The sequence below is a fragment of the Lepisma saccharinum genome, chromosome 6 (assembly GCF_977018435.1).
Source record: "Lepisma saccharinum chromosome 6, izLepSacc3.1, whole genome shotgun sequence".
Lineage (NCBI taxonomy): Eukaryota > Metazoa > Arthropoda > Insecta > Zygentoma > Lepismatidae > Lepisma > Lepisma saccharinum.
Window position 1 is genome coordinate 17,395,495 of NC_139234.1, and position 25,602 is coordinate 17,421,096.

Genomic DNA, 25,602 nt, shown 5'->3' on the forward strand with positions numbered 1-25,602 from the left:
CAATTAACAATTTTTTTTAGATTAGAATATAAATCGTAACATTTGTGACTTATGTTTGTAGATGAATTTTGATTATATCTCTGAGTGTGTGAAGTGGCAAATGTAAACTCCGCACCTTAAATTAAATATTTTAAATGTATATACCGTTTAATTTAATTTAATTTAATTAGAATTTTTGGTTACATTGGAATCACACACACCCTTTATTATATTGTTAATATATTTGTGTGTGGGTGGTGAGAGGCGGTAATACGTAAGTTGGAATAGAGAAAACATGTGCTTGTAACCTTGAATTTTTGGAAAATTTACATTGAAAACTGGGAATTATATGAGGGTTGCTCCAAAAGTAATGCCTCCATTTTTTTTCCGGACAAACCACAGCAGATACAAAAGATCACAAAACGCCATTGAATAAAGCACAGTTTTAGCTGCAAGACAATATTTTTCTATGCAATCGCCACCTTTCCCTACACATTTTTGCCAGCGATAAACAAGAGCCTGTATGCTACACTCGTAAAAATCACCACCAACCGATTTAGTTCACTGTATCACAGCTGTGATGACGGCCCCATCTGTTTGGAAATGTTGCCCACACAGTGCATCTTTCATTTGCCCAAAAAGATGGAAATCTGAAGAAGCCAAATCAGGACTGTATGGTGGATGTGGATGGACAGCCCAGGCAAATTTGGCAATGTGTTTCTTGGTCTTCAAACTTGTGTGTGGGTTGCCATTGTCGTGCTGCAAGAAAAGAAAATTTCCCACCTCTCACAAACTTTGTGATATTCCAGTTTCCTTAACATGGTTTCCAATGCATTGAAGCCAATATTCAGCTCTATACACAGTTCCCTGGTCATTATTTGCAGATTCGAACAGGTAAGCTCATCAAGACGCATCTCATTTTCTGGTGTGACATGGCCATCCAGAACGTGGTCTGTCTTTCACTTCACTTTCCCCACTGCTGAAACGTGCCACCCACCACCTCACTGTGCTAACATCCACGGTCTGGACTCCATATAACTGCAGCAAGCTGCAACTATACTTTACACTGAATATAATGGTCCATGCAGTACACGGTTTTCAGTGCTCAACTGGGTTTTCATAATGTTATATTACTTACTTTGCAAGAATTAAAAGATCACAATTTAACTTCTTAAATATTATTTCATCTTAAATCATTCGATATAAATTCATTTGCAACTTTTTGGCACAAGACGTTTTAAATCAATCTTCTCAAATAACAAAAACGAATAGAAATCAACAACTTGAAAGTACATCGACATTGATACATCTTTCGTAATCTCAATGGGTCCCTGTTAATTTTATAAGCTTGTATAGAATAGAAATAAAGTAAATATTGTTATTCGTGAATGTAGAAGACAGTCACAAAGCGTAGATGAATTTCAATTGGTGCAACTTTTTCTGCGTGAAGGAATTCAATCACACATCGTTTCTTCAAACGGACATCCAAGTCAGACCTCACATCTGCAGGCTGCCTCTCTGCCGCCATCTGTCGCAAAGCAACGAACTACCAGGTATATTTTCAGGATGATTCAGCCTCCAATACTGTTATCACCAACAACCACCTATACTGTCACATGCAATGGGAAAAAAATTGGAGGCATTAGTTTCGGAGCAACCGTTGTATTTGTAGCCACCCTGAAGGAGTCAATGCTGGCAACATTCACCTGTGATTGTGTCATGTGTACAGGAATAACATTATAAATTATGCTGTGAGGAACTGGGGCGGAAAATTCAGGCTGGTTGTATTGATGTGCTTGATGAGAGAAGAGGGAGGGTTTAGAATTACATTCTATTGTGATGAACCAATTTGTGTAGATTTGATAACAAATTATTGATGTTCATGAAGAATATGAATGGTTCATTTCCATTCTTAATGATTGCAAAAGGTACCTGTACATTTTTTCAGTAGTCATCCCCTCATTTTGCAATTTTTCCCTGCTTTATTTTTTTATATATATAGTATTACTGGGCCCAAGGGGAAGTTATGACACCCATCAGCCTGCCCCCCGGTCATTCCACTGAGTACTGATTATTTATAATAAATTTAAGATATTAGGGTTATCTGGAAATCAACCTCTGATAAACTGGTAAAGTGAAGCAGGAGGGGGAGGAAAGAGTTAGAATATATGTACATTCATTTCATATGTATCTAAACTACTTCCAAACATTAAAGCATTTGCATTATTGATGCACACATTTTTTTATGCTCACATCATAAAGAGAAGTTTCCACCAACCTTAGAAGATGCATTGAAGATTGGGCAGGCATGTGAACAAAACAAAACTGAGTGTCCATGGTAACAGAGTTTTTGCCTAGGTGCAATCCGTAACCATTTGGCTATTGCCACACATTCACCTATTGAGCCATTGCATCCATTTCATTTCATCAGCACTTCTCGTTGCAATCAAGGAAACTAGACCATGACCGTCACCATCAATGCTCCTGCTAGGTACAAAATTATCTAAGCTCTATTCAAGGTTGGTTGAACTCCCCCATCAAAGTTCCCTTTGAAGTCTCACCTCAATGTGCTTAAAGAATGAAACATTTACTTTCTAAAAAATCTTATGTGAATAGAAGATTAATGCCAGATATTTGTTCTTAGGCACTGGAAGAGAAGCTGGCTGAGCTGACTGCCAATTTTGAGTTGGCAACGACTGAGAAGATGAGGTGCCAGGCAGAGGCCGATGCCACGTATCGGACGATCGACCTGGCAAACAGACTGGTTGGAGGTCTGGCCTCTGAGAAAGTTCGATGGATGGCTTCTGTTGCCAAGTAAGTTGTGATGCACTTTGTATTTACAAAGTGATTGACTTGAACTGGACTTTCTTGGACACAGGCCAGGATTTATATATGTTGAGGCCCCCTATTGACAATAAAGTGTTGCTTGTTACTTGTGTTGGAGAGCTCCCCAACTCTCCAAACTTGGTTTTTAGCATGTTAAAGCACCACAATATTGTCTGGGAATTTATTTTAAAATTGCCTGGAAAAACCTAGAAAAGTCAATGAATTTGTTTTTCAAATGAGTGGAAATTCTGGTACATTGGTGGACAATGTAGATTTCACACTTCTCCAGATACATATTCAGAAAATGCATGCATCAGATTACCGATATATTTTATATCCAAGTAAAAAAAATATCCAATACCATTTTATTCTACTTTATCCATTCCTAGTGGGACCAGCACCTAATCCGACTAATAGCTGTCAAGTTTTGTTGTCAATTCATCACTCCTGTTTATTGCAAGAGATGGGGGAAAGGAAAGGACAGAGGCCCCACAGTTCTTGCGTCAGTTTGCCATTGGTGTGGTTATATAATGGCAGGACTACAGCCTGACAGCCCAGACTTGGCCAGTGAAATACACATATTTGAGCAGATAACATAAGTCGACACTTCACATGATATTCACTGTGGCAACAGTGCCCTTGTTATCAGATCACATGCAGAATGTTCAACTTCCTTCCTAGTTGACATTCAGCACCTAGGTATAATCCCTACTATCTCTTTGTCTATTTCAGCTTCAAGGTTCAAGGCACCACCCTCCCTGGCGACACACTTCTAGTCACAGCCTTCATCTCTTATGTTGGCTGCTTCACGAAGAGATACAGGAATGACCTTCAAATGAAATGTTGGATTCCATTCTTTGACAAGCTAGAGGTACGTTCGCTAGGACCTCTTGAGAAGTAGAAATGTTGTAAGTCAACTAACTTGCTGGTACCATAAACATCGAAAAGACTAATGTATGGACATGTAGCTTAAACTCAGATCCAAACTTTCAATCTCACCTGGGGCAGGAAAGAAATACAATACGTATTGCATATGAGTCAAAATATTGTTAGTTTGGTTCTGAGTCTGAGGAAGACCCTGAGAGAGGGTTGAAACATCGTGTGTTATGTGTTCTTTACTGAAATATAGACGGCCTTGGTCAGCATATTTAGTGTTTTTTCTAGTAAAAAGTCAAAAGAAAAAAAAAATCCAGCTTTTAATTTTTTTCACCTAAAATTAAGGATCTACTGTATTATTACATTTTCCGTGCCTCTTTTTGACATTGGTATTATATGATTTGTATTTTAAAATAGAAAATCTAATTTCAGTTCCATAAGCTTTTTCCTTTCTTTTCCTGTTCAGCCTCGCATTGTGACAACTGAGGGCCTTGATCCTCTGAGCCTGCTCACAGACGATGCTCAGATTGCCACATGGAACAACGAAGGACTGCCCAGTGACAGGATGTCTACTGAGAATGCTACGATTCTAACCAACTCAGAGAGGTGGCCTTTGATGATAGATCCTCAGGTAAACATTGAAAGTATGTTCTCCTATGGATGAGCACATACTGATGTGTATATATATATCAATAGTAATGCTCGTCAGTAATCACCTTTCAACACTGACAACCATGACGTGTGTGCGAGTATTTTAACAGTATGTTTTTGTTGTTTACATAAATTTGAATTAAATCATAATGATGGTTATAAGTGGAAGTGAATTTGTGATCTAACATTTTTTTATTAAAAGATATTTTGTTCCAATCTTGGTGAAGTAATTTATGCATGTTATATTTTCCAAACTGACGTTTGGTCCCCATGGAAGAAAGTGAATGGATTTTAGAAGAAGAGTGACAGTTTTGTACTAGTTGTGCATTTATTTCAATATTTTCGGAATGGGTACTGCTACTAAGAAAAACCTCGACTGAACAAGAAAGTATGAATTTCTTCTCTCCATGTTGCAAGTGGAAGTGTTTCTTTAAGTTGATTAAAAATATGATGAATAAGTAATTACGGAATCCCAGGTATTCCTTGTAGCGAATCAACTTCAACTTCAAGTTATGGCTAATCAAATGGGAGTTCTGACTTTTTGTACGACCAAAAAATTGTTCAACGTGTCCTTTATCCATCTATGTACTTTTCTACGCTATTGAATGTTTGCTATTCCAGAGAGAACAAATAAAATAATGCTCCCATAAGCGTAATGTCTCCTACTGCCATCCTGGTTGTGTTGCCAAACCTGGTGTGCATAAAAGAGCAATGGAGCTAAAGTTGACTTTCAAGGAGCTAGATTTACAAAGGCAGGATGAAGTGCCTCCTAGGGTAATTCTAGGTGTCAAAGGGGTGGGGTTGCTGCTATTAAAGTGGTGGCAATTTATTCTTACACCATCTAAACCTGGCAGAATCATCCATCTCAATAATCCACCGATGGTCTTATGAAATGGAAAATAGAGGATTCCTGGATAACAATATTATGTCATCTTCACGTCAGCCATGGCACTATAAAAAAGTAGCTGGGGAGGTAAGAAGGGGGTGGGGCAATGCAGTCAATAAAACAATATCATGTCACATGCAAAATGTATACTCATGGCAAAAGTTGTGGGCCGGAACCAGTGATGGCATCATAGAGGGGCACGGGTGTGGGCACCCCAGTTCACAGCCAAAGGAGTGCACAAAAGAGCCTGATCTGGCTCCAAAGGAGCTAAGTTGGCAACAGTGCCACAGAGGGAAGAGCCTCGCGAAAACTGTTCCTCATGCCCTTAAGTTTTCATTTGCAAAGGGCAGAAAGTAATTTACTAAATGGTTCATTTTCTCCCTGCATCACCCAATCTTGACCAGGAGATTATTTCCTTTTTCCTCCCCCTTCCCCTTTGTCCTCTTCATGAGACTGGAGGAGGCTTATTCTTTTCCTTTTTTCCTGTTGATGCATTTCATAGCAAAATCGTCCGTGAGACAGGAGAGGTAGAAAGACGTTCCCTTCTCCACAGGAGGACACATTGTAACCATCTTATGTAGTGGGAACACAGGACATGTGGTGCCTGAAAAGGAATGTTGTTTCTTTCACCCCTAGCAGCAAATGTGTAGAAAAGAGGAGGAGAAAATGAGATTTCCTATGTGTGTTGAAAGTGACTGTAGATCTGAGCCACATAAACTAGCTTTTGATATTATTGAGCAAAATCAGTTCTCTCATCTCTTTTCTTTCTTATTGAAAACTATAAAAATGTACTTTATTACATATTAATGTAGGCTTATCTATATGTTCACTTCGATGGATTTTGACCGCTTCTGCAAGTTGCGTAAATAAAAGTAAAAGTATATAACTTAATTTCCTTTCACAGTGAATTTTAATCTATTCACAAGCTAACAGATGTTCAGTATGAAAAAAGAAAAGCTAGCCTTTAATCATGTTTTGAAGTAAATCTTCGAACCTGCATGTGACATCTCTATCTCACCCAGGCTCTAATCAATGGATACTTGGGAACAACCATGAGGGGTAAGGCAGTCATAACATGATGCTGGTTACATCACACCAGTGTGACCAAGATTGAGAATATGTGGACCCTACCTCCGTATTTGCCTTCATGGCAATGCACTGCATTTTATCCATCACTGCTTAACACTTTAACCGAAAGACTGGTCTGTGAGACCTGAGGGGAAATTAGTAATTTGATAGTGGCAAAACTGAGCAGGTGGCAGTGCACGCTCTCCCTGTACCTTCCCCCACCCCTTCCCCTCCACAACAAACCTATTGCCATTCAGTTGACATTTGGCGCTGTGACGTGAGATATTGATTTTTAAAAGTCACCTGGTCTTTTAGACCAGTCTTTCGCTTAGCGTGAAGTTCATCCTGGTCTCTTATACCGGGTTTTTCGCATTACGTTTCTGTTTTTTTAAATTCAAGTTTTGTAAACATAACTGGGTTTAGTGTAAATAAGTAAATATCAGCGTAACTACTGTAAACATCACTCTAAATATTGTTTTATATTGCAATTGCTGTCTTTGTAAGGTGCAATGGATCAACCCTCTACTTCAAGAGATAATAGGGACAGAGTTTGTTCAACAGACAAAAACTTTATCAAGCGTGTTCAACGGTGATTCTGGAAGACAGTGATAGTAGTGATAGTGATAGTGTCAGCGATTTTGATGCGATTGACGATTCAGATGCAGACCCAGACTTTGGTATAAACAATGAAGAGGATGCTAGTGAACAGTCGTCTTCAGAAGATGAGGATTCCCTGTTAGATGGTGATCCAATTCATTCTCAAGAAAACTTAGATACCCCTAGATTACCAGAGTATATCTTTGGTAGAAGGACAAGGCGATGGCCGTTAGCGGTCTTCTATAGATTCATAAATGTATGCAGCGTGAATGCATTTATCTTGTACCTCAGCTACAGGGATTCGCTTATGATAACAAGATTTGAATTTCTGAAGAGACTCGCCGTAGAACTGATTGAACCCCATCTAAGGAACCGACTTTCTATACCGAACTTACCTCGTGATGTCAAAGAAGTCATAAGGAAGACTCTCAATGAAGACAATCGACAAGCTCGCCCAGAAGGAGTTCCTTCAGATAAGTTGATTAAAAGAAAAACATGCAGCAAGTGTCAATATGCCAAAGAAAGAAAGACTGCAAGCAAATGTATCAAGTGTTCTCTGCCCATATGCTTGGAATGCAGCAGAAAGGTTTACATAACCTGTGCACCAGATTGTGTGTAAAGACTATATTTTGTTTGGAAAAGTAAAAAACAATTTTCACTTTTTTTAACATTTTTATGATGTTAATAATTAGTTTCCAAACTTGATAGTAAAGTGTTCTCTGCTGAAATGGTTTTTATTTATGTTTTTTATCTGTTTCCCAGTAAAATATAAAAGCTTAAACAGGAAATAATGAAAACCATTCATAGCGGTCTCAGAGACCGGGTCTTTCTCATTATGTAACAAAATTCATCTTTCGGTTTAAGTGTTAATGGAATGTGAAAGACAATTGACAAAAAGGAAGAAACAGAAATATATGAGACTTTGGGCTGCAGAGGGATCTCTTATCAGTTATTTCACCTAATTACAAATCTATGTTTAACAGAAAATATCGGTGTAGCAAAATTTGTAACATGGAGGAAGCAAACTGATCTTGTGATTAGTCTTTCTCTCCTTCATGGAAGCTTCATAACACCAAGATGAAAGTTCAGAAAGCGATCAAGAACCACCTGTTTTTCTCCTTTCCATTTGTGGGATGAGTCATCTGGCAAGGAAAAGATTATCTTGAACCTTGATTTTCTGTATCAGGAATAGGGCATGTCACATTTATTACCTTGCCTACTCAATGCTGCATTGCCTGGTTGGGAATCAGAATTATTTCTTGTTGTCCTGAGCTCACTTCCTTGCACACTAGGTAGAAATACACAGCAACCATTTTGCAGGTACGTGGAGGATGATAATCTATTCCAATCAAGTCACTACTGTATTCATTTTTCCATGTAGTTTTTGAACCACAATCGATTGATTTTGTCACCTTTCTGGCATTATGTGGAAAAATGAGTAGTGTCTTGATTCAAATACATAGCAAGTTTTACTTTCCTTTACAGTTCAATAGTCCCAGAAGAGAAAGGAGAAAGAAAGGGTCATGATCCTTTGTTTTCATGTATGAATGGCAACGTATTTTGAAGTTTTATAGTGATAAATTTGTTTAGCCATCCTAACTTCATAAAGGTGAATATTTAACACAAAACGACACTTGTAAAGAACTACATTCAAGAAAAGATAAACCATCTTGTAACATTTTCTTTCAGTCAGGCAAAAAATGAAATTATGTAGTATGTTTACCATCAGGCAACTATCTGTATGCATGACCTTTCAACTTCATGAACAATCCATGCCTTCTGGGAGGGACACTTTTATTATTGATTGATTATGCTGGCAATGATTGTTTAGTTGCTGAATGTTAATATCCTCTGGGGAAACAAACAAATCTGAACTAAATGTACTTCCTATCATCTTACGTTAAACAACAAATTTGCACAATCACTTATTTCCATTTTAACGTTTTGCTGAATTTAAGTATTTTGTTCCATCGAAAAACATTGGATCAGACATTCCTGTATAGCTTTGACATTGCCATGTAAATAAATGTTTTTATAAAGGTAATATTTATTGTATTTGCCTGGTTACAAACCTAAATAAAAAGGTTAGTGAAACATTCAAGTTCTTCTTGGAAGATTTGCAATTTTATACATCTGTATCAGCAAGAAACAAGCAATACAGATTTTTTTTCTTTTTCTTTTTCTGGCAGCTTCAAGGAATCAAGTGGATCAAAACCAAATATGGAGACGATCTGAGAGTGATCCGTCTTGGAAACAAAGGCTATCTGGATGTGATTGAGAACTCCATATCCTATGGACGTCCCGTTCTCATTGAGAACATAGGAGAGGCTGTGGATCCTGTATTGGATACTCTGCTTGGAAGAGCGCTTATTAAGAAAGGAACGTAAGTAAAGAATAAATGTTAAAATATTTTTATATTAATAAAAATATAAAAAATATTCATAATTGGGAAAAGAAAGACGCGGTAGTATATTCGGAGAAACTAGTACTCACTTTTATCCGCAAAGCTGTTTTTTTCTTTTTCGATTAATTTCAGTGGCCACTGCCACCATCCTCGTTGGAACTTGCTGTACTGTTGCTTGGCGTGCGTGTTTTGTTTGTAGTTCTCTGACTGCCGCTAGATGCGCTGTTGTTAACTGTGCATCTCAGTCTGTGTCGTCTACTATTTCCGAGCGATAGCTGTTGTAGTAGAGGAATCCAAGTGTGGTGCGCTTGCCCGCCATTGATGTTTTATGCATTATGGCGTTCGTTTCCTTGATTTTGGTGTATACGAGCATGTGGGCAGTGTGTTTGACTTGAACCTTTTGAATTTTATGGCCATTGTATTTGATATGTTTAGCAAGACCAGTAGTGGGTTGGGCTTTTTTCAGATCTGCTAGGTGCTGTTGGATTCTTTCATTGACAGATCTGATGGACCTGCCGATGTAATGTGCCTTGCATTCACACTCTGCATCGTATACACCTGGGTTATCAAGGGGGGAGAGGAAGTACCGTTTGTGTTTGTTCAGTTTATCAGCTATTTTGGAATTGGGTTTGTGCGCTACTTAGATGCCATATGGGAGAAGGGCTTTGGATATGCGGGTGGAAATGGTGGGATGGTAGGGGAAGGCAAACCATTTATATTGGCTGCTGGAGGTTGATTGTTGGCTGGGTTGCTTGGGGATGGGTTGATTGTGGTTGGTTAGGTTGTCTGTCCTGTATTTCCGCTTTACTGCACCAAGTGAAAAGTTGTGCTTCAGTGTAGCCATGTTTCAGGGCTATTTCAGTGGTGGTGGCTATCTCCATTACATCGGCAGGTCCATCAGATCTGTCAATGAAAGAATCCAACAGCACCTAGCAGATGCGAAAAAAGCCCAACCCACTACTGGTCTTGCTAAACATATCACATACAATGGCCATAAAATTCAAAAGGTTCAAGTGAAACACACTGCCCACACGCTCGTAGACACCAAAATCAAGGAAAAACATGCCATAATGCACTTCCCGCAGGAGCTAAACATCGATAGCGGGCAAGCGCACCACACTTGGATTCCCCTACTACATCAGTTATCGCCCCGGAAACAGCAGACGACACAGACCCAGATGCACAGTTAACAACAGCGCACCTAGCGGCAGCCAGAGAACTACAAACAAAAGACGCAGGCCATGTGAGGGACTGGAATTTTATAGTTTTAACTAATTTTATATGTTTTAGTGAGGTTTTTTTTTAAAGGAAGATGGTAAGGGATAAGGTCAATATATTTGAGCAAAGACAAGTTTTATAAAAAATTTGTTTTACCACTTCAACCTGCACCCTTTTCCTTGTTTGATACAACTTGACGTGGATGGTGGTGATTCGTACCTAACGAAATCCTGAAGAATGGGATGGTAAGACCCCTGAAATGTCGCATTTTTCGACGGATGATACTCACTGGTCGTAAGTAATTTAGGTTTTTATATATTTTTTATATTTTTATTATTATAAAAATATTTTAACATTTGCTAAAAGTGAGTAATTCGCACAATGCAAAATTTGAAAGTAATGAATATTACATGCATCTAAGTTCTCAGTATGAATTCACCCATGCATTGTTCCATGGGTTTTTAAGACACCACCATCAGTTTTGTATCTTTCTCATGATATCATCTGTTACTGTCGAACAGTGAATGAGTTAATTCATATTAAGAACCACCTCCATTGCATAATGCTAACACCGTCACCGTGTAATCAAGGGGTCTTGCCTTTCATTGTGTTCCATGTGCAATGTACTTCTGTCAGTGTAGCACATTCTTGTTGATTGTGCCAACTTTTATATCCGTAATCTTTAAATCAGAGGATTTTAATCTTCCCAACTCTTTGTATTCCTTGCTAGAGTAGAAAATCATGAGATTATTTCACACAATGTTTTTAGACTTTTGAGCAGAGTAGGGCAGTGCAGGGGTGTCCATGAAGATATGCTTTAGTATTTCCATACTCATATTGTGTTGTGTGGGGGGGACCTTTTAGATCCCCATTTCATTTTTTTATAAAAAAGACATAGAATGCGGATAAGGTGTTTCCCCCCTGCACACTTAAAATGGTGCAAATACCCACAACTGCTGATGTGCCCAATCTGAGCATAAACTTCGACAAACATTTGAAATTTGCATTCATAATCTTCTTCCACAAACAATGAAGTCAACTCCTTAGATACTATATAGTAGGGTTGGACCGATATAAAATTTTGGCCAATACTGATAAAATTCCAAATGGTTCATTGACCTCCTTAAAAAATGGATGTTACCAAATGAACCATGCTTTTGCAATGCAAAAGAAGCAGCATATTTAGTAGGGATGGAACCGATTAATCGGTACTCTATCGGTATCAGCCGATATAGGTGTATCGGTTTATCGGTAAAATTACCGATTATTTTACCAATCCGATATATTGATAAATATCTTATAATTTAGTGCAAAATTCTGCCATTTTGTTGTAATTTTTATGGATAATCTCCATGCCCTTCTTTCTAAAAAAGTAAATGTGTAAATATTCAACTTATTTTGCACTGCAGTCACCTTGAAACACACATTTATTAAGGAGATCAATGGTCATTTCAGGTTCTTCAAGGACCATTTCTAATTTTATATCGGATCGGTAGAATATCGGTTATCGGTAAATATTTTTAGATATATCGAATTGTTAAAATTATCGGTAGTTGATCTGAGGGAGGGATTTTTTTCCAACAATGTCGCTGCATAAATTAGCTCTTAGGTTCACTCAGCCTCTTATCAATGCATACCTGGTAGAGTCAGATGGCATCTTAAATCCATTTCTCTATGTCGTTCTTTAATGCTAAAGTATTTTTCAAAGCAGCTGAAGAGATAGGCTTGGGAGTTAGCAAAGAGAAAACTAAATATATGCTTACAGTCCAAAACCAAGTGTTAGGTAATTATCAAAATCTAATTATTGATAGCAACTCGTTTGAACCAGTTTCCAAATTCAACTACTTAGGAGTAATACTAACAAATGAAAATTATATTAAAGAGGAAATAAAAATCAGGCTTAATTCAGGAAATGCATGTTACTTCTCTCTTCATAAACTTCTATCTTCTCGTATAATATATAAGAAACTGAAAGTTAAAATATACAAAACAGTAATTTTGCATGTAAAATAAAATCCTTAGAAAAATATTTAGATCTAAAAGGGATGAGGAGATAGGTGAGTGGAGAAGGTTACATAATTTAGAACTTCATAATTTGTATTCATGACTAGATATTATTAGAATTATTAAATCAAGAAGACTTAGGTGGGCAGGCCATGTCGCACAAATGGGAGAGGAAAAAAGAGTTACGGGATTCTTGTTGGGAAGCCTGGTGGTAAGAGACCAGTAGGAAGGCCAAGACGAAGATGGAGAGATAACATTGAGATGGACCTAAAGACCTAAAGGAAATTGTTAGGAATGGGAAAGAGTGGATAGATCTAGCTCGGGATAGGGACAGATGGAAGGCCTGTGTTGCTGCAGCCATAAACTTCAGGCTAGAGAGTTAGTTATGTCATTCTTGGCATTTTGTGATACATGAGCTTCACCTTTATTATATAAGGTTCCCAATTGAAATGTTTCTATTGGAAGTTTAGTCACCCTCAAAGTACAATCCCTCTGCACAGATACACATGTTCTGATTGCCCTGCCATTGCTGGAAGCACTTCTGAAGCAATAAACTTCCAATAAAGTGCTTTATTGGAACCAAGAAAATAAAATGTATAATGCAATATTAATTTTTGAAAAATTATGAAAACCCATATTCTATTTATTTCTGCATATTTATAGATTGTGTCATGTAATTCAATCAATTTAATAGCTGCATTATAGAAACAGCACTTAATATAAAATTAAATCAATTTCTTCTTCATATTATTAAAGTTAAACCTACTATATCAGAATAGAACATTATAAAAACTGCTGTTTAAGTGCAAAAACATCACCGCCATTTGTTACATATAAAATAGCCAATATTTTAACTATACTTGTTGCATTTGAAGTCTTTTTTTAAGGGGGGATTCGAAGTCAGGAAATGTCTTATAAATATTTAGCAATGTTTAACCATTCATTTTTTAATTGCACTATGATTTATACTTGTCAATTGTTTCCTCGAAAGCAGCAATGAATGTGATATTTCTATTAATGTTAGCAATAGTGGTAATAATTATACTAATTATGTAACTTTCAATTAGGTACGTGTGTAAAGTGTGGTAATATTGAGTGATTAAAAATGTTAGCCACAAGTAGAGTTTTATTTTGGTCTGATACTGACGTATTAACATCTGAAAGTATGGGTTGGACCAATACCAGGTGATACTTTTCCAGAATCCATTTATTTCTTGAGGTCTGCATAAATATTGCAGGGCACTTTTGTGGCATTAATTTGCAACAGCATTGTGGGGAGAAATGGATTTTCTGATTAAATGATCTCACATGAAGTAATTAATATTTAAAAGCAAAACTTTGGTACGGTGATAAGGTACAATTCTAGTGGAAACCTTATATTTTAAAAATTATTAATATTCTTAATTGCTTTCTTCTTTGATATCAGTTCAAAATGGTATCAATCAGCTTAGCCCTAGTTTTATTTCAACTAACCATCATTCATTCCCATTTTCTTAATTGGCCTAAAAAAGCAAGAAAGCAGATGTAAAATCAGACAAATATACTTACAAATTAAAATTTAAACAACTTTCAAACCTCAATCATCCTATGAAAATATTGTAATAATCAAGTGACGTAAGCATAACATAACAACAAGCATGTTTCTATTCCAGTGCTATTAAGATGGGTGACAAGGAGGTGGAATGGAACAACAAGTTCAGATTGATCCTGCACACCAAGCTGGCCAATCCACACTACAAGCCCGAAATGCAAGCGCAGACCACTCTCATCAACTTCACGGTCACTCGGGATGGCCTGGAGGACCAGCTGCTGGCAGAAGTCGTTAAAGTGGAGCGCCCAGACTTGGAGTCTCTTAAGGTAAGGACCCCGTCAGTAGCAGATACATTTTCATGTATCTTGCAGTTAAGGATGCAAAGTTTGTTTATTTTAGGCCCTCTTTATGCACAAATAGGCTAATCAGGATTATACTTGCAATTTAAAATGGGATCCAAACCCCAATGTGGCCACACTGGGAATTGAACATGTAACCCTCCCCAAATTATAAGGCAACTTTATTGAGCTATATTATTTGTGTTTTGAATTCAGAGCATGAAACACAGTTAAATTTAAATTATTGTGTGAAATAATAACAATTCCGTGTTATTCTTTAAAAAAAAAAAAGTAATGCTATCCCCTCCCCTGTATATTGAACTGTGCCAATGGTACTCATTGGTTTAAGGCTGGGTGAGCCCCAAAGCCACTTTGTGCTTTGATATTTTATAAAAATTCCCACCTGATATCATTCCCCTAAGGAATCTTATCCAAATTCCCATGGCAGTTAGATGCCCTAGTGTCTTTAACACCCTAGCTTATGTGTTACTCATGAAAAAATATTTTATTCATGTGATGGTTTATTCTTGATGTATGATACAGATCATAATATATCCATAGTTTATTAAGTAAAAATGTGTAGCAAATTTAGACCGCAGTTGCACTTAATTTCTAGTTAGTTCATAAGGTTTACGTTAGAGTACTGCATTGGACCACTTTCACTTGATCATACTCATTCGAGTCTATCACACTCGAGTGTAATATGCTCGAATGTATAGGATCAAATATCATTTCAATCTTACAATAATCGTAGAAATATATGTGTGAAAATCCACCCGGGTAGTTTCAGCCCTTGATGTCATCTGTTCTTTTTCATATATCGATATGTGGAACTAAACTACATTTTGACATGGAGATGACGACTATGTTCAATTAAGTTTTAATTTCACTGCATCTTTCACGTCAGGATCCATATTTGAGGCTCACTACCAGACAAATTACAGTTATACGTGAACTACTGAGCTTCGAGCATATACTGATCATTTTGCCTGTTCGAGTGTTATTAGCTTAAGCGAAGAAGCTGTCAATTGTGTACGATATATAGTGTCGTCAAACTATTTGCTGCTCAAGCAAAAAAACTTCATTGCAGCACACTAGTTTGCAAATATATTTTTCATCAAACTCTCCCACAAGGGAATTTTTATGTAAACAATGAAAGCCATAAATGATTATATATCATCTCATTGAATTTCTTTCTTCAGGAAATAATTTGAGCACATAGAATATTGTCAACACGAGGAGCTTGTTTGTTTGATATTATCTTCAAAAGAAAAAAGTAAGGTATCTGACTGCCATGCAGAGGATGCAGAATCGATTCCCAGGTGTGATTTTTACCGGGCTTAACCCCATTGGATGGGGTGAAGCGGGTAAAGGCAGGTGGAGCATACTCGAATCCTAACTCCACATCACCTATGCACTTCTATGGCAAGGTGCAGTGCACATGGAGAACTGTACCTTTTCTCCCCGAGACAGCAGTGGTTAAAGCAAGGGTAAAAGTAGCCCCTGCACATTGCAACGTGTCATATGGAGTGGATGTGGAAGTAGGGTCCCACACATTCACAATCTCTGCCATTTGTAGAGTTGATGTCGTGGGCATAACTCTCTGTCTGCATTTAACCCTCCTTTCTCCCCTCTCCCCAGGTACCCTTATTTCATGCAGGGACATTGCTGGAAATATTCTCATTTCAAATCACCCACCCTGTGAATCAAACCCAGCTCGCCCACATGGCAGTCAGATGCCCTACCGAGTGGCTACCATGGCTCTCGGCAGTGGTTAACACTTGGTTTGTAAACAGGAATTCCAGTGGTTGCTTATGGTATCGACTCAGCCCTTATTATTATTATCTGCTCCAGGTATGTGTTTTATGTCTATTCTATTGTAATGAGTGTGGTGACATGAACAATTTGCAAGAATTTCAACCAATACTTTTTGACTGATATAGACATAGCGCTGTCAATAACATTACTGATTTGATATTTTATATAAACAGTATCTAACTTTGTACATAATTATTGCATTTTGATATTTTTTTATGAATATAAAGATGTAAAATTATCAGTAACTTGGCAGAGGCACTGATATCATCTAATACCATCACAGTAGAGATTAACCTGCTCTATCTCTAGAGGTTAACGAACCATTTATGAAACATTTGCAATTTTACATTGACACTTCAGAAAAAAATATAATTTCTGCCCATGCCTTATATTAACATGGTAACATAGACTGTAAGAAATAAAAAAAATCATATCTTTATTAAAGGCCGATTTGACAAAGCAACAAAACACATTTAAAATAACATTGAAAATGCTGGAAGACGACCTGCTGGCTAGACTGGCTGCCGCTGGAGATGATATACTGTCTGATGTCGCTCTGGTGGAGAATCTGGAGAGGACAAAGAAGACAGCAGCCGAGATCGAAGTGAAGGTGGAGGAAGCCAAGAGGACGGCTGTGGAGATTGATATCAATCGAGAACGCTACCGTCCCACTGCCTGCAGAGCCTCCCTGCTCTACTTCATCCTGAATGACCTGTTCAAGATTCATCCCATGTACCAGTTCTCGCTAAAGGTAATGCCATGTTTTAAGTTGGGCTGATCTGATACCACTTTGAACATGAATATTGTAATAATTAAATAATTTTCAGATTATTGATTCATATTGATATGTAGGTATTCATTCCATTACAATTACAAGCATCAATTTATGCGAGTTTTGCTTCAAAACGTTCTAGAATTTTATAAAAATATAAAAATACTTCTCATTTCTTTACAAGATTTTTCTATTTTCTTTTTCTGTAATACTGGTGCAAATGAAATAATAATTTTGAGTTTTTCATAATTCCCAGGATAATTATACTCCACGAAAAAGTTGTATCAGAGTTTTCATCACAATATCACTTGAAGGTATCAGTAACATTTATATCAGTACCTAATTGGTATCATTTAAAACTTCTTATCATAGTCCATCTCTGTATTTTCTAGAGGCCCATCCCTATAATATGTATCTAATTGTACTTAAATTATTTTCAGGCATTTAGTGTTGTGTTCCAAAAAGCTATTGCCAAAGCAGAGTATTCAGATGATGTCCTGAAGAGAGTTAACATATTAACAGACTGCATAACATACTCAGTGTTCATATACACCACTCGTGGGTTGTTCGAGAGAGACAAGCTTATATTCACAGCCCAGATGGCATTTCAGGTTAGCACTTTGTGTTCTTTCATCAATGTGTAATTGTAACTAACTAGCAGTATTGAAACACAAGATGAGAGATATATTGTAAGTAGCAACTGCCTCCTGATACAGTATGCCACAATCTACCAAAAACTAGATCAGTTAGAGGTCCAAACTCCGAATCAGTGGATCAGAGTTTCATAACTCTTAGGTAGACTAGGAATTTAAATGTTTACATTTTTTTACCCCTTTAAAATCTGAAATTCTTTAATTTGCTCAATATTTTGATGTATTGTATTCTTTATGTTTAAAAATATGTACAGGGAGGTTATTTCAGTCGTTCACCGCCAGCGGTTCGGCCGTTCGGCGGACTCTTCATGCAACAGGTCCCGGCAAATTGCGTTCAGGAAGTCCGTAACAGAAACCGCTTGTTTTGTAATGTTTCCACTTTTCACAATTACAGTTACAATTACAATTGAAATAAGCACGTACCTTGTCGCAAGGATGCTGGAAAAGGTGTCCTCCCAAATACAAATATTTCTGGCACCTTATTTCTGACATCTAATCTTAGATTAGACATCGTTACTTTATCGTCAGTTGTCAGAAAGGGAAGACAGCATCCCGGCGCATAAAGCAAACCGAAAGCGTAAAATGATATTTAAAAGTAATAATAATTATGATCACTAACCTCCTGTGTTATAAGAGATGTTGAAAATGACCTCCTTTAACAGCAATACAACACGTTTCTTAGGTTCAAGAGATCCTGTCTATCGTAATTCCCTGACCACTTTTCTGCAAGAATTCGTTTTCACGTAATTATCGTACATAAAAACTCTCTGTTCAAGACTATATTTGTTTAACGACATAACTAATGAATGAATAACAATTAACACACAATAAAGCACTGGCCATGAGTAGCACATTACAATAACACAGTATAAGCAACACGTGTACTGATAAACGCAAACAGAAGTGAACATGAACGTACACTGACGTCTGGTAGCCGACAGTGTTGCTAACCATTTTTCGGCAATGTCCCTACAGACGTAGTCAAAATGTCCCTACAACTGACCAAATGTCCCTACGCCAAGTAAAGCGACTAAAAAAATTATCACCTCATGAGCATGCAAAACAGAAGATAAAATATACACATTTACTTACCAAATCTTTCTGCTCGGTGCTTCCACAATTAATGAAGGAGCGAATTTACATTTGCCTATCCTAACTTAACCTAACCGTACCTGGAAGCGGCCCCGGCGCCTACCCAGCGTCGAATAACATGGGTACCTGGGGGAAACCCTGGGGGGTAAAGGCGGTCAGGGGCGTGATGCTGATCACATCACCCCCACTCACGACCGGATCAAGAAAGTGTGGGGCGTTACCCTCACACCCCCTATACGCCTTCATGGCGTGGTGCTAGGCACAGGGGAACACTTTACCTTTTTTGTACCTGAATGGTTCGTGGGGCTATCCGTCAATGGTTTGTTGGGCTACCCGTTTTTCGAGCCCAAATTTTAACTATGTTTGCCTTGCCTAACCTAACTTAACTTAACCTAACCTTACCGAGAATGCTCAGTGGGGCTATTCCTGAATGGTTTTGCGGTAATTGTGATTACGAACCGATAAAAAATATTTTTTTCGTAGCACTTTAGCATCATCGAGGACGCCATTTTAGTATCCTGCAATTTTATGATTGATGTAATGTTGCCAAATTTACCTGTAATGAAATCAGTTCTTCTACATCGTGATTGTCGCTGTCACATGTAAGCACGTTCTTTGGGCAATATACTGAAATGAATAAGTTTATTAATTAGCCCTCCTGCACACTCCACCTAACAATCTGTATAACATTAACAACTTTTTTACTGTTCTCTTCCGCTATTCTTACACAATCCATGCTCTCCAAGTATGAAATTAACAGTGTGGCAACGCTGTAGACAGCGTAACTAATTGTAATTTGTTCATATCAACAAATATGGCTACCATACTTGTATACGGAGAATCATTGCGAGAATTGAAATGCTTATTTTACAACTTCTACACGTTAATTAACATTTTTTTCCCCTCACCCCAACATGTTAACTTGAGATAAATCATCACGAATAATTATTTCGTGAGTATAAGACGTAGCATAGAAATTACAGAAGGGTCCGGTATTGTAAATTCTTGCCTTAATGAATAATAGGGGTGTGCGGGACAGAATTTTTTGGGTCGGGACGGGATCGGGACGGTATTTTTTTTAAATCCCGACATTCGGGACTGAAAAATTTGCAATTTCCCGACCAAGTCGGAAAATTTTCGGGACGGGAAATGTTCGAAATTTCCCGAAGCACTGGAAATCTCGAATTTTACAAGTCATTTTCACTTTAAGTGATTGTTTTTGCATTTCTAGAATAAAAACTTACAATTTTCGATAAGTTCCAGAAACTTACAAGGCAGAAAACGTCGAGAATTAACGACTTTTTAAAGTAAAGTATCCCGCACACCCCTAATGAATAAGGTTGAGTCGTTTACTGTTGATTATGTTATTTGAAGTCATACATGCTGCTGCTGTGCAGAGATAGATGTTGGTTGGTGATGCTGTATTTCCTGCAGTCTTTAACAATTCTGGTCCCATTTTATTTCCCTTTTTTGTTTTTGTATCACTTAACATTGAAAATATTATTTCCGTTTCCGCTTTAGAATGTGGCAATGTTAGCACTATTTTCGCGAGAGTGGAAATGTTTTCAAAAAGGAACTTGCCTTGAAAGTTTTTGGTAACCGATAACATGTTCCAAAATTCTGATGGAGATTTGTTAGTTACTTCTTTTTTCTCCTCTTCGCTAAAGTATCCAGATAAACTAATTCATAAAATGTCATTTACCAAGATTGAAAAAAGTACCTACGTTTTCCCTCATTTGGCAAAATCTGTCCCTACGTTCCTACGCGGGCGAAATTTAGTGAAAAGTCCCTATGCTTAGGGACATGTCCCTACGGTTGGCATCACTGCCGACACATGCAGTATGAAGCGCCCTCTCGCGGCTGACAACTCACCCAACCCCCGATAAGCTGCCGGCGCTGTCGCGACAACTGAGGATAAAGTAGCGATGACTAATCTAAGATTAGATGTCAGAAATAAGGTGCCAGAAATATTTGTATTTGGGACAAGGTACGTGCTTATTTCAATTGTAATTGTAACTGTAATTGTGAAAAGTGGAAACATTAGAAAACCAGCGGTTTCTGTTACGATAATTACGTGAAAACGAATTCTTGCAGAAAAGTGGTCAGGGAATTACGATAGACAGGATCTCTTGAACCTAAGAAACGTGTTGTATTGCTGTTAAAGGAGGTCATTTTCAACATCTCTTATAACACAGGAGGTTAGTGATCATAATTATTATTACTTTTAAATATCATTTTACGCTTTCGGTTTGCTTTATGCGCCGGGATGCTGTCTTCCCTTTCTGACAACTGACGATAAAGTAACGATGTCTAATCTAAGATTAGATGTCAGAAATAAGGTGCCAGAAATATTTGTATTTGGGAGGACACCTTTTCCAGCATCCTTGCGACAAGGTACGTGCTTATTTCAATTGTAATTGTAACTGTAATTGTGAAAAGTGGAAACATTACAAAACAAGCGGTTTCTGTTACGGACTTCCTGAATGCAATTTGCCGGGACCTGTTGCATGAAGAGTCCGCCGAACGGCCGAACCGCTGGCGGTGAACGACTGAAATAACCTCCCTGTATGTGCACTGTTTCAAAACATTGAGCAAATTAAAGAATTTCACCCAATGAAAGAACAGAAGATTAAAAACTCATTTTTTAGGTAAACATCTCTTTCTTTCTATTTTGGTTATTTTATGTTACTTTTCTACTTCTTGGATTAATTGCAATAATGAGGATGAATGATGAATTGATGAAATAGATGATACATCCATGCATTAACCAGCATTCCAGCCTGGGATCTCTGGCTTTGTAGCACATTACACTGACAACTCTGTTTTGGAAACCAGCATGGAAAGGTAAATGCCCACATAGGAGATTCGTAGTTGAATGTTATAATTTGTTGTTATTATAATTTTCTCTTTCAATTCAGGTACTGCTCACAAGCAAGGAAATCAATGCTAAGGAGCTGGACTTCCTTTTGCGCTTCCCAATCACTCCAAACGTGAAGAGCCCTGTTGACTTTCTTTCTGATATGTGCTGGGGTGGCGTGAAGACTTTGTCAAGCTTGGATGAGTACAAGTAATTATTGCAAAACATAGCCCTCAACAGGCTGCTTGTATCAGGTTTTTTTTTTTTTTTTACAATTTTTTTTTTAAACAATCTGAATATAAATATTGGAGATTTATGTACATTAATCAAATTGTCCTTTAATTTCATGTTATGCTCTGCTTTTATTTTTAAATTTTAGAAATTATGTCATGCCAAAACATGTCACTGTGTAATCAATATGTATGGTAATAGTTTAATTCTGCATTAAACTGCACCGTGATTATGAACAAAATCATTTTACTGTAAATGAAGTAAAAGTGCATATCAATTATATCTGTAGATTGCCTACTAAGCTAGATTTTAGATTTTAAATAGCAGTTACTTTGACTATAATGGTAAACCAATGGTAGGGTTTTGGACCTGTTAAGCCCTCCCCTTATATGCAGCCATGGTGTCAGTGGCCCTGTACATTAAGTGATGCACTCATAACATCTCATGGAGATTTTTCCATGACAAATGTTAGATTTTAAAAATAACTCTTGAATAAATGCTGGAGCAATAATATAACTATGTTTCCAGGAACTTGGACCGGGATATTGAGGGGTCAGCTAAGAGGTGGAAGAACTATGTGGACTCTGAGTGCCCTGAGAGGGAGAAGCTGCCAGGAGAGTGGAAGAACAAGACTGCTCTGCAACGCCTCTGTATGATGAGGGCTTTCCGGCCAGACAGAATGACTTATGCTGTGTCGTAAGTAGCTTCCATTTAGAATAGTAGTTTTCAGCCTATTTCTACCAGCCTGTATCTACCATCCTGGAATTCCTTGAATTTCAGGGAATGTGGGTTTTATTGACAAGTGCCTGCTCGGTGACAGAGCCGATACTCGTCGATAAAATGATCACCTTTCAATCTTGCCACTGAAGTTCCCTGGTTTCAGTCCTGGCCTAGGCATTGCTATAGATTGTAATTCTCCCATCATCAGTTTCATTTAATCATCACTCATCCTCATATTCTCGATAAACCACAAGTAGCAGAAATGAGATGTTAAATGACAAAAATGCAAATGCATACAAATTTGCTAACCATTGTTATAACTGTATCTTTAGTCAAAATGAAAATAAATGTCTGATAAAGGGAGCGTGTGTTCTCCTGAAACGTCGCAAAGAAAAACTGTTTTCTTATGCTTGTAATAACCGTAAACTACAGGAAAATAATTCTACAATGCAAGCATTGCGTACATACAAGAAAAACTATGGAAAAGAGTGTTAGAGAAAGTTGAAAGGATGAGAAAAAGGAAGGAGGAAAGAAGGGGAATGAACAATGAAGAAAGAGAAGAGAAGAAGACCAGGAGAGAAGGAATCCATCCACATTCAAAAAGTCAGGAGGGGTGATAAACAGGTAGTTCCAGACTTTTGCTAATCTTGACTTGTCTATCACCTGTCAGTGATGGGGACCCATTAGTCAACTGCCAAGAGGGAATATGCATGTAAATTCCTTTAGAGAAATCGTTCAAGATAAGGACTGTCAACATGATGTGTTTTTGTGTGTCTAGACACCATGCTATGTGCATAAATACTTTCTGTTTGTCTATTCCATAATTTTAGTGTAGTTCTTCATCTGAGGAAGACCCTGATAGAGGGTAGAAACGTTACATGTAAAGTGCTTTTAATTCTTAATAAACTGCCTTGTTCAGCAACTTTACTGTTTTTAATATGGAAACAAGGCTTAATTATATTACCAAGAATTTTGCTTTGAAATATTAAAGAATTACATCAGAATATTAAAAAATATGCCATATAATCACAAATTCCCATTTTTTACACAAAACTGGTGCAAAATAAAAATATTAAAATTTTAAATAATCTCCCTGCCAGACTAAAACACCAGCCTGTATTGGTAAATAAATTCCAACCGATACTCTCCGATACCAATATACCTGCATTGACCCAGCCCTAATCAAAATCCTTGTCTCTATAGTCACTACAATTGTTTAGGTACTTGTTATACCAGGATACAACCTTTTCTATACCATTTTCAAAGACATCTGCTGCCAGCATGTACAGAAATACCTTTTACGAGAGGTGGCATTTCATAAATTTCTCGTTTGTAACAGTAGTTTAAGCATAGCTAGAAAACCATTCAGTGTGAACGAGGCCTAATTTTAATTTTTTATGTTCCCACACTATGACGTCATCGAATATTTTCCCACGTTCCTGAGTACACCGTGGGAAAATAATGAAGTTTTTTCCCACGTTATTTTCCCACGCTACGACGTCATCGAATATTTTCCCACGCTCCTGAGTACACCGTGGGAAAGTAATGAAGTTTTTTCCAACGCTATTTTCCCACTCTATGTTTCCATGCTATGATGTCATTGAGTGATTATATGTTGTTGGCTGCTGCGGCATTAGGTAAGCAATGGTCATCGATGGAGTGACAGGTGATGAAAGGATTGGTGTTAGGTATTGTTTATCGATGACATCACTGGTTGATTGGATATGCGTGGATTAGTTGCTTGCACAATTGGATCCACTATTTTGAACTTTAGTCACTTCGAAATATATGTCCCCCGAACTCCCTCTCAGGGTACGCCACTCAACATATTGCTATGCTTCAATTTTATTTTGTGATGGCTAATTATAATCAAATCTAGAGTTAAAATTGGAAATCTGCTGAGTATCAAATAGAACACAAAGTATGCAGACCAGGTGTCCATCGCAGATGGCGATGTGACAATATGCATGGTCAGCAATTTTGTTTCCCACGCTAAAGCACGTACGACATGAAATTGTTCCCACGGATTCCGAGAAGCATATCAAATTCTGAGAACTGCAGGTGTCGGTTGTGCAGTCAGATTATATGTTTTGAGTTGAGTAACATTTTTTTTCCCCACGGGGTACAAAGATCACATCCTGTTGTCACATGCAAGTGTTCGAAAACGTAGAATCGCTGACATGTTAACTTTGCACCTGCAGCTAGGGTCGAAGAGTCGTGGGAATGCTTACGGGACCAGGTGTCAATCGCAAATGGCGAATGTGACAATGTGCATGGTCAGCGATTGTTGTTTCCCACGCTAAAGCATGTTCGACTTGAAATTGTTCCCACGGGTTCCGAGAACTGCAGGTGTTTGTATGGCAAGAATGTGTGCACAACACGAATGTGGTGTAATGTTGTGCAATGTCAGATTATATGTTTTGAGTTGAGTTATGTTTCTTCCCACGGGGTACGAAGATCGCATCCGATTGCTATATGCAGGTGTTCTACTTGCGGTGATTTGGACAACGATCGAACGGCCCTGCACCAGCTGCTGAGTTATTTTCTGTTTATGTATGTAGCGATACGTGAATCTCCCTGGTGTGGATGTTACCTGTTCAACGAATTAGGAAAATGAGTGCATTATCACTGCGAGACATTGAAGGAGATAGAAGAGAGGAAAAGAAGAGTGGACGAGAGAACAGGACTTCCAAGTCACGGGTGTATGTGCAAACTACGTCGCAGGAAGGAAGAGGACAGGATCAGCGAAGCTTTGAAGGAGAGGGTGGCTTTCTTTGTTGGCAAACAGATATTCCTTGTGGTGTTCTGGCTGTGATCTTCTCTTGTTACGTAAATTAGAAGGACATCCCTGTTTCCCTGTGATTTCTCCCGAAGGTTTAGGTGTTCGTAGACGTTTGTTCGCCGACAATCGTGAGGATATTCTGGCTGTACATTTATCACCGTTACAAGGAACACCATCACCTACAGTATCTGATTGTTTTACTTTTTATGACATATGAGAGTGTTTACTTAACACGATTGCTGGACTCGCGCCGAGCCCTATGGTATCAATTACGTTTCAGTGAATTCAAGATACAGAAC

The 25,602-nt window shown here is 37.9% G+C and overlaps 1 protein-coding gene across 1 annotated transcript in view; it reads left to right on the forward strand.

Annotated features, from left to right (window-relative positions):
• Positions 1-25,602, forward strand: part of LOC145988599 (dynein beta chain, ciliary-like) — a 292,854-nt gene that overhangs the window by 223,717 nt on the left and 43,535 nt on the right. Inside the window, exons 57-65 of the mRNA XM_083123590.1 lie at positions 2,624-2,793; positions 3,538-3,676; positions 4,148-4,312; positions 9,073-9,266; positions 14,162-14,366; positions 16,642-16,947; positions 17,409-17,579; positions 21,632-21,780; positions 22,330-22,497. Of these exons, the coding sequence (XP_082979716.1) occupies positions 2,624-2,793; positions 3,538-3,676; positions 4,148-4,312; positions 9,073-9,266; positions 14,162-14,366; positions 16,642-16,947; positions 17,409-17,579; positions 21,632-21,780; positions 22,330-22,497 (1,667 nt within the window). The remainder of the gene's footprint in view (positions 1-2,623; positions 2,794-3,537; positions 3,677-4,147; positions 4,313-9,072; positions 9,267-14,161; positions 14,367-16,641; positions 16,948-17,408; positions 17,580-21,631; positions 21,781-22,329; positions 22,498-25,602) is intronic.